General features: G+C 29.2%; 1 protein-coding gene across 1 annotated transcript in view; it reads right to left on the bottom strand.

Moving 5' to 3' along the window:
* LOC129228208 (fibrillin-1-like) overlaps positions 1 to 13933 on the bottom strand; it is a gene marked incomplete at its 3' end in the record, with an annotated part of 107463 nt that overhangs the window by 68589 nt on the left and 24941 nt on the right. The window contains 16 exon segments of the mRNA XM_054862873.1: positions 615 to 695; positions 1471 to 1536; positions 3425 to 3487; positions 3771 to 3839; positions 4714 to 4830; positions 4923 to 4985; positions 5104 to 5223; positions 5935 to 6024; positions 6497 to 6616; positions 6963 to 7076; positions 7919 to 7981; positions 8251 to 8382; positions 11312 to 11404; positions 12357 to 12470; positions 13342 to 13443; positions 13528 to 13590. Coding sequence (XP_054718848.1) covers positions 615 to 695; positions 1471 to 1536; positions 3425 to 3487; positions 3771 to 3839; positions 4714 to 4830; positions 4923 to 4985; positions 5104 to 5223; positions 5935 to 6024; positions 6497 to 6616; positions 6963 to 7076; positions 7919 to 7981; positions 8251 to 8382; positions 11312 to 11404; positions 12357 to 12470; positions 13342 to 13443; positions 13528 to 13590 — 1470 coding nt within the window.

Genomic DNA, 13933 nt, shown 5'->3' on the forward strand with positions numbered 1-13933 from the left:
AAAATTATCTCCAAAGACTTGAACTGGAACTGGCCAAGGGAAAACCATAGCACCTTATAATTCTGAGGTTACCTTAATGCCCAAGAGATTGGGTTGTTGGAGCATTTAGACCAGTAACAGGAAGAGTTTGCATCGCCACTTATCTTCATTGAATCAATCTCCCCTCATGCTGCCTCTGCTAAACGCTGAAGTTAAAGTTGCTGACTACCTTCTTAAGTGTTCAAGGCTTCAAGATTTTTTAAATATTTTCCCTTTACTGGGAAGCTAGAGAACTTAAGTCTACTTATTGTTGTATTTGAACCTGGTGAATTGGGGAAAAAAAAAAGACTGTTGCTAACTACAGTGGAAAACATTTAACACGAAGCTTAAGGAACCAAAATAAATTTTCATGTTAAAAGAATTTTGTGTTAAAAGATTTGCATTAAATTGCACAGAATACTGTCTGGACCGCTATATCACTTTGCACTAACCTATTTTTCGTGTTAAGCGTTTTCGTGTTAAAAGTGTTTCACTGTACTACATTCTTACTTTGTGATATAGTAGATTTTTTTTTTGGCTTTAATTTACTTAGGTAATGCCAAAATATTTAAGCAACACTATTAATAGAGACTGACCTATGCAATCATTATAGCCTTTTGTACTAGCTCTGCACACTTGGTTATCATGGCACTGGGTGTCTCCACTGCAACGGTCCACTACATTAAGGAAAAGAAAAATGAATGTAATTATGATAACTGAAGAAAAATTTGGAAAAAAAAAAAAAAAAAAACAGGAATGAAATGAATTTCTATTTTTGCTTCTTTGACTGAAAACAGATTCTTTGGTTTAAACTCCAGTAAAATTACATTGGAATGAGTTTTCTTAACCCAAAATTAGACTAAATACATCAAATGCAATGTAACAGAAAACAGCAACAAAATTTGATGTTTAAAAATTTTTTTTAAAAAGGTTAAATTTACAGGCAGAAATCACAGACATCAAATGTGTTGAATACTAAAAACAGACTTAGAAAATGTTGAGCATAAAACTTAAAGTTAATCACACTATAGAGCAAAAGTTACATCATTGATAATTAGAAAAAAAAGAAGAGGGAAAAGAAAAAAAACAGAAAAAGCGTAAACAATATAATTGCATCAATAATTTACATCTACTTACACACATATTCCATTTAAATTACAGTTATTTACTAATCAGACACATTCATGATAAAATGCTCTAAATCTTTCATAAAATATTTACTATGAATAATAATAATAACTAAATCATTTTCAGATCTCATTAAAATAATTAAATGAAATATAGGGAATTGTTTTCATCAAAACTGAAACTATATCTTGAGTTCATAGAATGAAAATAAAAAACAATATACCATGAATTCTAAATAAAGCTATTGCGATGAGAGCAATTTATAAAGAACAAATTGTATAATATATTTCATACATTAAAAGTAATCCTAATCAATATCCTTACCAGTGATACATTTGCCAGCACTGCAAACTTGGTGTTCTGGACACTCACTATCTGATAAGCAGATGGCTAGAAATGAAAAATGCAATAAAAGTTTCACATAATTTTAATTGACTTAATAATACTCCTTCACAAGAAATAAGCTCCAATGTTATACATATTACCAGTTGATTAAATTTATGCATTGTAACACAACAATGCTTTAGAAAAACAAGTAGACATTGGCAAAGCCGATAAACTATTAAATTTCTCTTTCTTTTGTTTTTTCAAATTGAACTTTTATAATGGCAACTGCATTTAGTAAATCACTTTTTTTTTTTGAAAAAGTGCAAAAGTGAGAGATAAAAAGTTTTAAAAAATGTTCGGTAACAAGACTGTAAAAATCACCACGAGCAGTTTTAAGTATTTTTAAATAAACTGATTAAAAATAACATGCATATACAAAATATGTTTTGGAGAGATACCTAAATTGTAACTTTTTAGCTGGAATCAGATAGTAAATTTCTTCTTTCAAAAATTAGACATAAATTACTTCAATAAATAAATTTAATTTAATTAAAAATTTCTTTTAAATTGTTTTTAAAATATTGCTAATTAAATTACATTACATTCTCTTTTCTTAGTTCTGAATTAAGTGGGAAATATTAAGTGGGGGGTTGTAAAATATGGGAAAAATTGAACTTTGTTCACAGAATTTCATCCAACATGTAACGTTCTGTGGATAGACAAATGAAAACTAGTATGTTGAGGCCATCATGAAACTTTCTTCTATATTTTTCTTTTTTTTCTGATCCCTCCCCATGCTTGACGAGGAAGCAATATTCCCAACAAAAACGAAATTACACATGCAAAAACTTGACCACCATCCCAATGTCTGAATTATTGCAAAGAGCGAAAATTGAAAGTTATTTTAAAAGCCTTGCTTGAATTAATTACAAATATTTTATTTGTTAACAAACATAAGATGGCAACAGTTAAAAATTTTAAATCATTGAGATAATATTTCCGTTCATTTCCATACAATTAAAATCACGAGAAATACGCAGACGACAATCTGTTACGATTTATCTTTCTTACTGTTGCATTAATAAAACTATTTTTATTCGCTAAAAAATAATGATAATAAAAATAAATCAGCACCTCTTGGCGCGATTGGCGCCAAAATTGAACCAAAGCCTGTTTACATATGGATTCACATATATTCCAAATTTCAACCAGAACGTAGCTTTACTTCTTGAGATAGGGCACTCACAATGGAAAAAAAGAACGGGCGATTGCGCTACCCCCCTTTTTAGCTGTTGACACCAAAATAAAATCAGCTCTTATACCTACTAAGGGCTACTTGCCGATAAATTTTTCTTTCATTCCGTTCATTATTTCTTGAGATACAGCAGTCACAATTGACGACAAAAAACGTTCTATAGCTCAACCCCCGTTTGAGTTATTGACACCAAAATTGAATCAGCACCTGTTCCTGTTAATAGCAACATATGGACCAAATTTTGTTTGATTCCGCCAGTTACTTTCTGAGGAATAGCAATCACGCGTAACTCAAAAAACGTCCCATTGCTCCACCCCCCTTGGAGGAATTCGCGCCAAAAACCAATGGGCACAAGTTCACATAGGGGCACATATGTGTACCAAGTTTCGTTCGATTTCATGCGGTAGTTTTTGCTGTAGCGGCCACAAAAAACTGGTCACACACAGACGTGACACACATACACACACACACACACACACACATACACACATACACACACACATACACACAGACAGACAGACATTTTCCAAAAATAGTCGAAATGGACTCAGCACACCTCAAAACGTTCGAATCCGTCAAAATTCGAAATTCGAAAATTTGCACGAATCCAATACTTTCTTCTATATATTATATATAGAAGAAAGTAAAAAAGGGAGGAAAAACAGAATTTCGAAAATCTATGTGAAAAATACTTACAAATGCAGCGTTTTGATTCACACTTTTCGTTAGTTCCACAATCTCTATCCCTGTTGCAAGGAACTGAAATGAAATAGATAAAGATATAAAAATCATCAATAAATATAAAGGATAAAAAAGTTTTAGTATTTAAAACCAAGCAGGAAAAAAAAAATTCCAAAGAAAAAATCATAAAGTAGACTCCAATTTCAAAATCTACCTTGAAATTATTTTTATATACATTGTAATAATTTAACACCAATTCACAGCACCATAACTACTAATGCTGCTTTTTGGAAAATATGAGAATAAACCTTTTTGAATGATGATGATAGGTAAAGAAAAATTTTAAATGCATAAAGCTTACCATTGCATACACCTCTCTGACATAATTCTCCAGCTGGGCAATTAATATCTGTATCACAAGGAATTATTTCTAGAAGAGTTGAAAGATAAAAGAAACTTAATTAAACTGTTAAAAACAATAAAACAAAGCAAAATAATATATTTTAAAACACATGAAACAAAACAATTGTAAAACTAATCACAAGGAAATAATTTCTGTTTGGAGAAAAAATTTCAAAACAATATTTTTTTCCCCCTAAGAAAAACATTTTTAAAACTTAGCTTACATTTTTATAACATAACAAATGCTTAAAATTGACACAATTTCAATTATCAAATGAGAATTACCTATTTTTGTATCTAAACAATGTATAAATATATTTATTAATCACATGCAAATATTACAAAATATAAAAATGAGTATGTGGGAAGCAATTCTGCGCAATGTTTCCACTTATTTAAAAACATTTGTCTGGTTGGTCCAATAAATTTTATAGAGACACTAAATTTAATACAATACAAACAGCAATGTTAAAAAAAAAGGAAATTTGCACACAAAAAAAAAGTAGACTGAGTAGAAAAAGCAGTAGTAGAAAAAAGTATCTGAATTACCCCACCTTCAATGCAAACTGATGTGTGCTTATTGATGTAAAATTATCTGAAAACTCCAAAACACATGTCTAAATTTTTTGCAAACTTGTGCTTTTATAATGCTGTTAAATATTTTTAGCTGTTTAGCACAAACTATTTATGTGTTACTATGTTTTACTAAAGGACAAATGGTATTTTTTATAATACATTTTCTTTAATGTGACAGAAATTGAGCAAATTATTTGAAAAGATGGTTTAAAAAAAAATTATATATGAGAGAGGAGTACATTAGCTTTAAAAACTAATTTAAAGCTTGAAAGTGGAAAATATTTTAATGAACTGAAATGAACAAACAATGAAAAAACAAAACTCACTCCTGCATCCAGCAATAGGATCGCCATAGAATCCATCCCTACACCTGCAGAGGGCACCGTGGTTCTTTGCCTGGCAAACTGTATTTTGTCCACAATTAGCTTGACTAGAGCAAGCATCTATATGTTGATGGAAGAAACTTCAGTTAAAAAACAAAATCAAAAATACAATGGACAAGATATAAAAACTAGACAATGGAAAAAATCCACACCAATGCACTTATTCTTTTCACACACTTGACTGTCTCGACATTCTTCACTGATGGTGCATTCCACTGCAAAACAAATACAAAAACCAAAATCAGACTCAAACTGGTAGATATGGGAACAGAATAATTGTAAGAAAAAAATCTAAGAAAAATTACCAAAATTGATAATTTTAATGCCACTAACCTTTAACACATCTATAACTCGGATCACCGGTGTAACCAACAGGACAAGAACAGACAACCCGATGGTTTATGGTTCGACAATCTGCATTCACACCACATGATTTTGGATCTTCACATGGGTCTGTATTGAAAGTAAAGAAAACATTGTTAAAAATTTTGCAGGGAAACAAGGAATTTGCATGGTATAGACAGCATATAAAAACACATTGATCATTATGTTATTATTTACCCATAATGCATAAATAACCCTTTTTAAGAACATTTTGAGCATAAGGTTTAGCTTTTAACAAGCAAGACCTTGAAGTTTCAATTTTAGAAACGTATTCAAAAATGTTGGTATTCATACGCAGCATTAGAAGCAGAAGAATACTGAAATAAAATTTAACTCACATAAGCTTCATTTTATTACTTTTTACAAAAAATATTGGAAATAGAGAGGAAAAAGTTTTCCAAAAAAATTCTCTATTTTTTAACAGCAAAGTAAATTTTCAAATAGAAATTTAGTAATTGCAATACAAGAAAAAAAAAAGAAAAGAAAAGAAAAAGGTAAAGAAAAAAAGGGGAAGAAGTAGACAAAGAAATAAAATGAGACAAAATTAAATTAAAAGTAAAAATTACCTAAGTTTTACATGTAAAACGAGCTCCATAAAAAATTCTTAAGTGCATTTGAAATTCTTAAAATCATATAATAAACAGCAGCTTCGATTTTGAAATTCAAAAAATAGTTTCATTTCATCAGAAAAAAAGCAGTTTAAGCTTATTTCCAATGACATCAAATACAGAAACAGTTAATAAGTATTACTCCTATTTTCAAAAATTAAAAATGGCTTACCTCTACAATAGGGTTCGTCATTGATTCTTAGGCATGCAGCGGAGTCTGCACAGTCAGAATTTCCATTGAAGCACATGTTAGGGTCATGACCTGGAAATATTAGAACCAAACTTGTAGAAAGCAAAATAAAAAAGAAGAGGAATTTCAATTGGTAAATTTTACACAAACAGCAACATTTTTTTATTCTTCATAATAACGCAACACACATTATTTTAACAAACATTTTTACAGTTTTGGAATCAAATACAGTGAAGCATCTTTATATGTTTTCGAAGGGACTGTATGAAAAGAACATATAAATGAAAAAAACTTATAATAGGTATAGGTTAATATGCAATAAGACTTAACTGAGACCGAACAAAAAAATATATAAATGATCAAAATGTATAAAAAAGAAATGCATAAATGAAGCTTCACTCTAATTTCAAAAAATGTCTAAGTGTTCTCTTAATTAGACATCAATGATTTAATACTTGTAAAAAAACCTGTTCATTCTTGCAGTTTAATGTTTTAGCAACTAAATATGTATTTACTCAAATCCTTTAGATTAGTGGTTACTTACATCCTGGATGTGCAATTGGATTCCCTGTCAAACCAGATGGGCAGCGACATGAGAAACTTCCAGGATTGTTTTCACAAAGGGCAGAAGGATGGCAAGGGCGTTGTTTACATTCATCAAGGTCTAGAAAAGCAGATTAAAAACCAGCATTTAATGAAAGTAATATTTAAATAAATTTTAGCTTGATCTTCTTTCAATAAATGTACCAATAAATGCATTAAAACATTCATATCAGAATTCACTAATAGTAATTCAGTTTGCTAAATAAATGAATAATTGCAGGTATGATTTAAAGTATGACTTAGATTTCAATGAAACAGAGGACATGAAATAAAATACTTTCAATACCTATTTCTGTGTTACTCAAAAGCATAAAAGTCAAAATACTTATAAATTTCATTTTATTCCATGCTTAATAGTCAAGTTCCTTCCTTTTCAAAATCAAAAGCAGCAATACTTAAATGCTTACCCACACACGTTAAGCGTCCATTATTTTCGTAGCCCTTTTCACAGCGACAAGAGGCTTGGCGATTTTTAACTATGCAAGTGCCATGTGGACCACAATTCACACTAACACAAGGACCTACAATAAAATAATATTTTGTAAGTTCTTAAAAAAATTTAGATGCTGTTATTCTCATATATATAATACTAAAAAAAAACTCATAATAAGATTTTTATTTATGATAATGTTATGTCATTTTAACTGTTTAAATTTATACACTTGCACGTTTTATGGGTGGAAAATTAATGACATTTTAATAAATTTCAAAATAATATGATGCTATTAAATTCTTATGTGTATTTTACATCAGGTAGGCACATCACAAAACAAAAATTGACAATCAAGCATCAAAACGCAATTTTTGAACTAAAACTTAAGCACCCTCTGGCAGTCTCGTCATTTCAAAGTTTTACAGGGGGTCAAAGTGTATATAATCAATGAATATTATGTCGAAAAATAACAAAAACCATCGCCAAATATATGGAAGTTCATTGATTTTTCAAAGTCAGGGGTGGGGGTCAATTGCCCCCTCCTGACCCCTCTAATTGATGGGCCTGCCCTCTGGATGTACCTAAAAGTTGCATTTTTTGAGGGTTCAGTTAAACAAATAGTGTATATAATACAACACAGTATTATTATATATTGTATATGTTATGTACTGCATATGTGTATGTACACTATATATATGCAAACAAAAAATGTAAAATATAGATATACAACTAAAACCGCAAAAAATAACCATACATGTTTTTTAAAGCAATACAATTGTATTTTGAATATTGCACTTGTTTACAATGAAAAAGTTTCATAATAGATAGATTGTATTTTAACATTGTGTACTTAAAAACTCCATGATCGTAACATCTTACTGCATTGCATTTAAATACTAGCTGTGCAATATTAGAATGAATTAAACTTACTTTCACATAGGAAATTGATGCACTGTCTATCAAAATTGCAATCGTTATCTTGCAAGCAATCCACTGCAGAAAAAAAAAGAATTTTAAGTCAATGTTTAACAGTCAATTATAATATATATATATATATATATATATATATATATAACAAGTCAAAATATAAGTTAATTAAGATTATAAAAAACATTAGTTTCAGTAAACAATATGCCACAAAATTTTAAGCATAATTAATAAATATTTTTCATTCTTAACACTAGTAAAATGAAGTGTGAGCAATTAAATATGATTCAGCACATCTTTTTTTTTTTTTGCATTAAGTTAAAAAGAAATCTCACCTTGTTCACAACCTCTTGATAGATCATATGGATCTCCTGTGTACAAACCATATTTAGGACAGATACACTGAGGCACATGATTTGACACACTGCACTCAGCATTTGGACCACAAGGCCTGCTATCACATGGATCTGAAAAGAAATACAAGCGGCTTTTTAGGATTTATAACTTCATTTGAAAGAAATATTGATGTCAGCATTGCAAAACTCTCTATGATAACTTTGAAATAAAAATGAAAAAATAATTATTGCAGCTCACTATAAGTAAAGTTGAATTAAAAACTTTCCAATAAATATTATCATTAGCTTTAACAACTATCATTAAAATTATTTGTTTATCTATTTAATTATTGATGATTCTAAAGAAATGCTAATCAAGTACAGTTCAAAATTTTCAATGTTAACGTTTTTGCTTGTATCTCATCAATTTCGGTATCCTCGTTGCTTTTGTCCTCCTTTGTCACTCCTAAAAGCGCTCTTCTTCCAGTGAGTTCTGAACTATGCGAGGTTAATAACCTTACTTCTGGAAAGAGCTCTGGAACCAATCACATAAATGTCTCCAGTGCTCTCTCGCTTATTAGCATCAAAAATGTAGTTTCTTATGTGAGAGATCCAATCTCAAGAGCTTGGAATTTGAAAGAAGGGAAAATTTTATCTGTTTGCATTGCTGCATCTACGTAAAACCAAAACTCGTCCGCATAAATTAAAATAAAGGTGTCAAACATTAGAACCGCGTACAATCGAAACCGCGTAAAACAAACCCCCGTAAAACGAGGGTCTAATGTATTGTACCATGCCCCCTTTTAAGCCGACTTGCAACATTTTTAAAAGGAAAGCATATTTTTGAGCTGAAACATTACCCATTATTTGTTTTTGAATTAAAAAAGAATGATTTAAATAAAAAGTCGTATGGCCGAGCAAAATCATGATGAGATTATTATCCTGAAATTTTTAGGTATTTATTTTTCTATAAGAACTACCTGTACCAAGTGCAATGCATTATTGAGCCCTTTATTTTATCCTTATTTTTCTGATGAAATTAAAGACATAAAAGTGAAGAGAAATTCAGTTGTTACTTTGAAATAGCAGTAATTATATAATTCTAAGGTACCAGCCCCACTGTCCAGTATTTTGATTTTTTTCCTCATTCGAGAGACAATTAGCAAAATATAAAAAAAAATTAAGTTGTGATAAGATAGTTTTAGTTTTGTCAGAACGAGCATTATAATAAGACATTCAATCAAAAACAATTATTTCTTCTACAAAAAGATCATTTCACTTCAATTGAAGATATAAAAATAAAACACTGCATCATCATCATATGACTAATACAGTTCAAGTTTGATAATGACTTAATTTTGATATGTGCACATTACAAGGCAGGGTTGGATTTTGGACTGTCCAAAACTGGTTTAGGAAACCGAACAGGTGGTTTTTATCGTCCAAAACTGTCCGAAACTGTCTTAAACTGCCTAAAACTACGCTAAAGCTAAAGGAGTGTAATCTAAACAATTTGTTTTAATGCAATATTCGTAATACAGAAATATAGATATTAATGAGGTTTAATTAATGAGTATTCAATAATATTTTTCTCCAAATGTTCGTTTCAAAAATATTTTACTTAAAGAAATGCCAGTAACTAGTACATAAAAACTTCCTTATGTAACAGTTGGTAGAGTTATGAAAAGAAATACACAACACTACCAAGGCAACTAATTTCATTTCCATTTATAACTCAAAGGAATGCTATTAAATGTGCAATAAATATTGAGGTGAAAGCAAAAAAGCCTAATTTCTTTAATGGTTTTTGCAAATAATTTCTGCATAATGTTTTGATAAAAATTACTTTTTTAATCATAGATTAAAGAACAAGAAATTGATGGTTAAACACTTAATTATAAAACTCTAGTGCTATTCTTTTTTTAGTTCATATTTTTAATATAATACATTCTGTAACTACAAAAATTTGTAATTTATTGCATTTAAGTCAATTATTGAACTAAATTTTGAACACTTTCTATTGCACACATGCAAAGATGTCGAAAAATTTGGTTAATGAAAAAAAAAACCTCCTGCATACAAATTGAAATTTTTAATGAAGAATTTAATTTCTACGTAACTAGATTAAAATCAGCTGCATAAATAAGTTATACATTGAAACTTGAATATGAACATTGAATAATTGTATTAAATAGTTCAAAAAATAGTTTTGACACATTTTGTTCTGTTTTTGATATTTTCTCACAAAATAGTTTCTCAAAAAATAGTTTTGGACACTTTTGAACACAAGGGTTTTGAACAGGATGGTAAAAACCTTGCCAATCCTGCTTTCATTTGCACACATGCATAAACATAGGGAAATTTGGTTACTATTATCAAAAAAAATAATAAATAAAATAGACTCATGCATACAAATTGGAATCGTAATCAAGAATTCAACTTCTATGTAACTAGATTAAAATCAGCTGCACAAATAAGTTGAATGTTCTTATTGAATAAATGTTCAATCTAAAGCATTACATTAATACATTTTATTCTGTTTTTAATGTTTTTTCACAAAATACAATTTTTCTAAAAACATAGTTTTGGACACTTTTGGACAGGACGGTGAAAACCAGGGTTTTTACCATAGTGTCCTAAACCTTGCCAACACTGTTGCAAGGTGTCATGATTTAAATAAATATCACTTCAGTGCAAACAATACACATTTGGCAAATTTTACAAAAAATTTTTTTAAAAAACTTGCTAAGGTTTTTTTTCTTTTTTTTTTTTTGTAAACTGTTAAAATGCCTTCCAAATCATTTCTATGGTGAATAAATGTTTCAAAATGACAGCAGTGAGAAACAAATTCAGTATTGAAAAACCATTTTGAATAACTTTCCTTTCAACTCTGACCACTTCAGAAAATATGAAGTTTCCCTTTTTTTTTATCCTTTACTTAAAAGTTTAAGTTCACAACTGCTCGATTTTACTTTTGCTTAAATTTCATCACATTGCATATTTTAAATAACTTTTTAATATGATTCATGATTTTGCCAAGATATTTCAGACAAATACTTACTGATACACTTAGGAATGCCTTGTTCATCAATGCCACAAGCAGCAGTTGTCGGACAATCTCGGTCACCATTTGGACATTCTCCTTGAGGTCGACCTGAAATCAGCATCAATTTTTTCCATTAAAAAAATTACAGCAGACTAATTTAATACAATTTAAACAGAACATGTTGCCTTTGTTTCGAACAAAACCAAAGCACACATGGCAAAGAAAATGTTTTTATAATAAATACCAAAAGACTATTCATAACTTATTTGTATGAGTAGTCTTATTTTAAAAGTAGAAGGACTATCAATTTGTCATTAATCCAATGCAAAACAGTGTTTCTATCAATTACCTCAAATAAATAACATTTATTATAGAAGGTTTTATTTTGATTTTTAAGAACTGTTGAATGCATTCTAATGAGGGTATTTAAAGACAGTTGATAACTTTTACTAAGAGGGAATATTAGGGGCTATAGACATTATTCAGGAACTATTCACCTTTACTTAATAAGGATTTTTATTTTAATAGGGATTTTTAGTGACTAGTGTCATTATTTTAATGAAAATTTATAAGGACTATCCATTCTACAAAATTGGGAAGTTTTAGGTAATGTTCACCTAATTTAAAAACTATTGTCCTTGAACTGATGGAGAATTTTAGAATCTTTTAATGGTACTTAAGAACTTTTGCCCTCATTCTGGTCAGGATTTTCAAGAGCTGATGCCCTTAACTTAACGAAGATTTTTAGGGAGTAACTTTTTTTGTATTTTAATGGACATTTTAAAGAATTTGTCCCTTTTGTTATGTTTATGATTTAAATTTCTTTTTATTTATTAAGGAAATAACATGTTAAGTAACTTCATTTCCTTTTTCCTTCATGGAATGATGCTGTGATATGGAACTATGCAGTTAGTTTAAAGTTTAGAAATGATAAATAATCTTAAAATATGCAAAATGTAAGAGAAACAAACTTTGCTTATTGAACTTCTTTCAGATTAAAATAATTGTAATATTTTTACAACGATAACAATTCAAGAGAAAAAAAAATCACAATGCTTACATCCAGTGTATCCATCACCAATATCTCCTTCTCTACATTGGCAATAATAACTGCCAGCAGAATTAATGCACAGCGCTGTTGGGTGGCAAGGATTGGACAGACATTCATTGTTATCTGAAATAATAAAATAATATCATGAAGGATCAAGTAAGTTTTATATATATATATATATATATATATATATATATATATATATATATATATATATATATATATTTATTTATTTTTTAGATCAAATATAATATTTTCTAATTTAGTAAACTTTTAATTTATTATTTGTCTTTTTTAAGTTTTCCAACACTTACATACATGTAGTGAAACCTTAAGTTAAGTAGGTTTGATATTTACAGACTTATCTTACAAGAGTAATTTTCAATATATAAGTAGGATTTACTTCCGGCACTTACATCTAAAGTATGAAATATTATCAAATTTCTAAATTACATCTCAGATTTGGCAACACTAATTGTTAACACCATACCATTCTTTAGTCCAAGGTAAAAAAAATTGGATTGTAAGAATAAAAGGTTGAACATTGACTGATAAATCATGTTCTTTACAATTGATGCTTTTCTTTCTCTTTCATTCATACTTTTCCACTCCCACGGGTTTGTAAAAAATCTTGATCACGTTGAAAATCTAATTTGACTTGAAAGCAGCCAGTGGTAACCTATAGCAATTACTCATCGTAGAAGAGGGATATTTTAAAATTAAATCAAGCATCTTTGAAAATGTGTAATATTTTTTAATTGTACAAATTGAATTTTTGCTCTTTTTTTTTTTGCCTGCATTTTTAATTGAACTGAATTAAAAACATCTGCTGACTTTAACCAAAAATAAAAAGTTATTGGTAAAATTGGTGGCTGGTTGTTTGCGTATCAAAACCTTAAAATATTAATAATTGTAAGTTGATCAATGTGCTTGAGTTACTGATTTTTTTAAAATTAATTTTAATTTTAAACAATTCAATTTTCTTTTTCCTCACCTTCACAACCAGCTGGAGTTGGATTAAAGCCAGGTCTGCAAGTGCAACGGTTTGAGCCACACACTTCATTAAGGCGACAATCTCCATCAGCCCTGCATCCAACTGAAGTGGAAAGAATAAAATAAATCAACTCTTATCTCATCATACAAATTCAAAATTTAATGCTTCAAGAAACAAAAAGCGTACCTTGACAGTACTGGTTTATACACACTTCACCAACAGGACAGTTGTTATCCGTCGAGCATATTGCTGAAAACAAAACAAATAAAAATTTTACTCCAAAATAAGTTTTTATTTATGAAAAAAGTATTCATAAGTTCATAAGTCATTTGATTAACTAAAAACAAATCCTTAAAAATTACTTCTCTCAACACATATATAGAATTGTAACGACAGCCATTGCCAAACAACATGATTATAGATCAAAAATGGAAAGGAAAAAACAAACATGATTTTTCTTATTTTACATCAATTTGTCCCAATCATGACAAAGATAATCTGGCTAGAATTTCACAAACTTTTAGGGTTGATAGAACTTTACATTTTATGCTTGCATTTGATCATAAAGAATGTTTTCAGGAATATTATTAAT

The sequence above is a fragment of the Uloborus diversus genome, chromosome 8, assembly GCF_026930045.1.
Source record: "Uloborus diversus isolate 005 chromosome 8, Udiv.v.3.1, whole genome shotgun sequence".
Classification (NCBI taxonomy): domain Eukaryota; kingdom Metazoa; phylum Arthropoda; class Arachnida; order Araneae; family Uloboridae; genus Uloborus; species Uloborus diversus.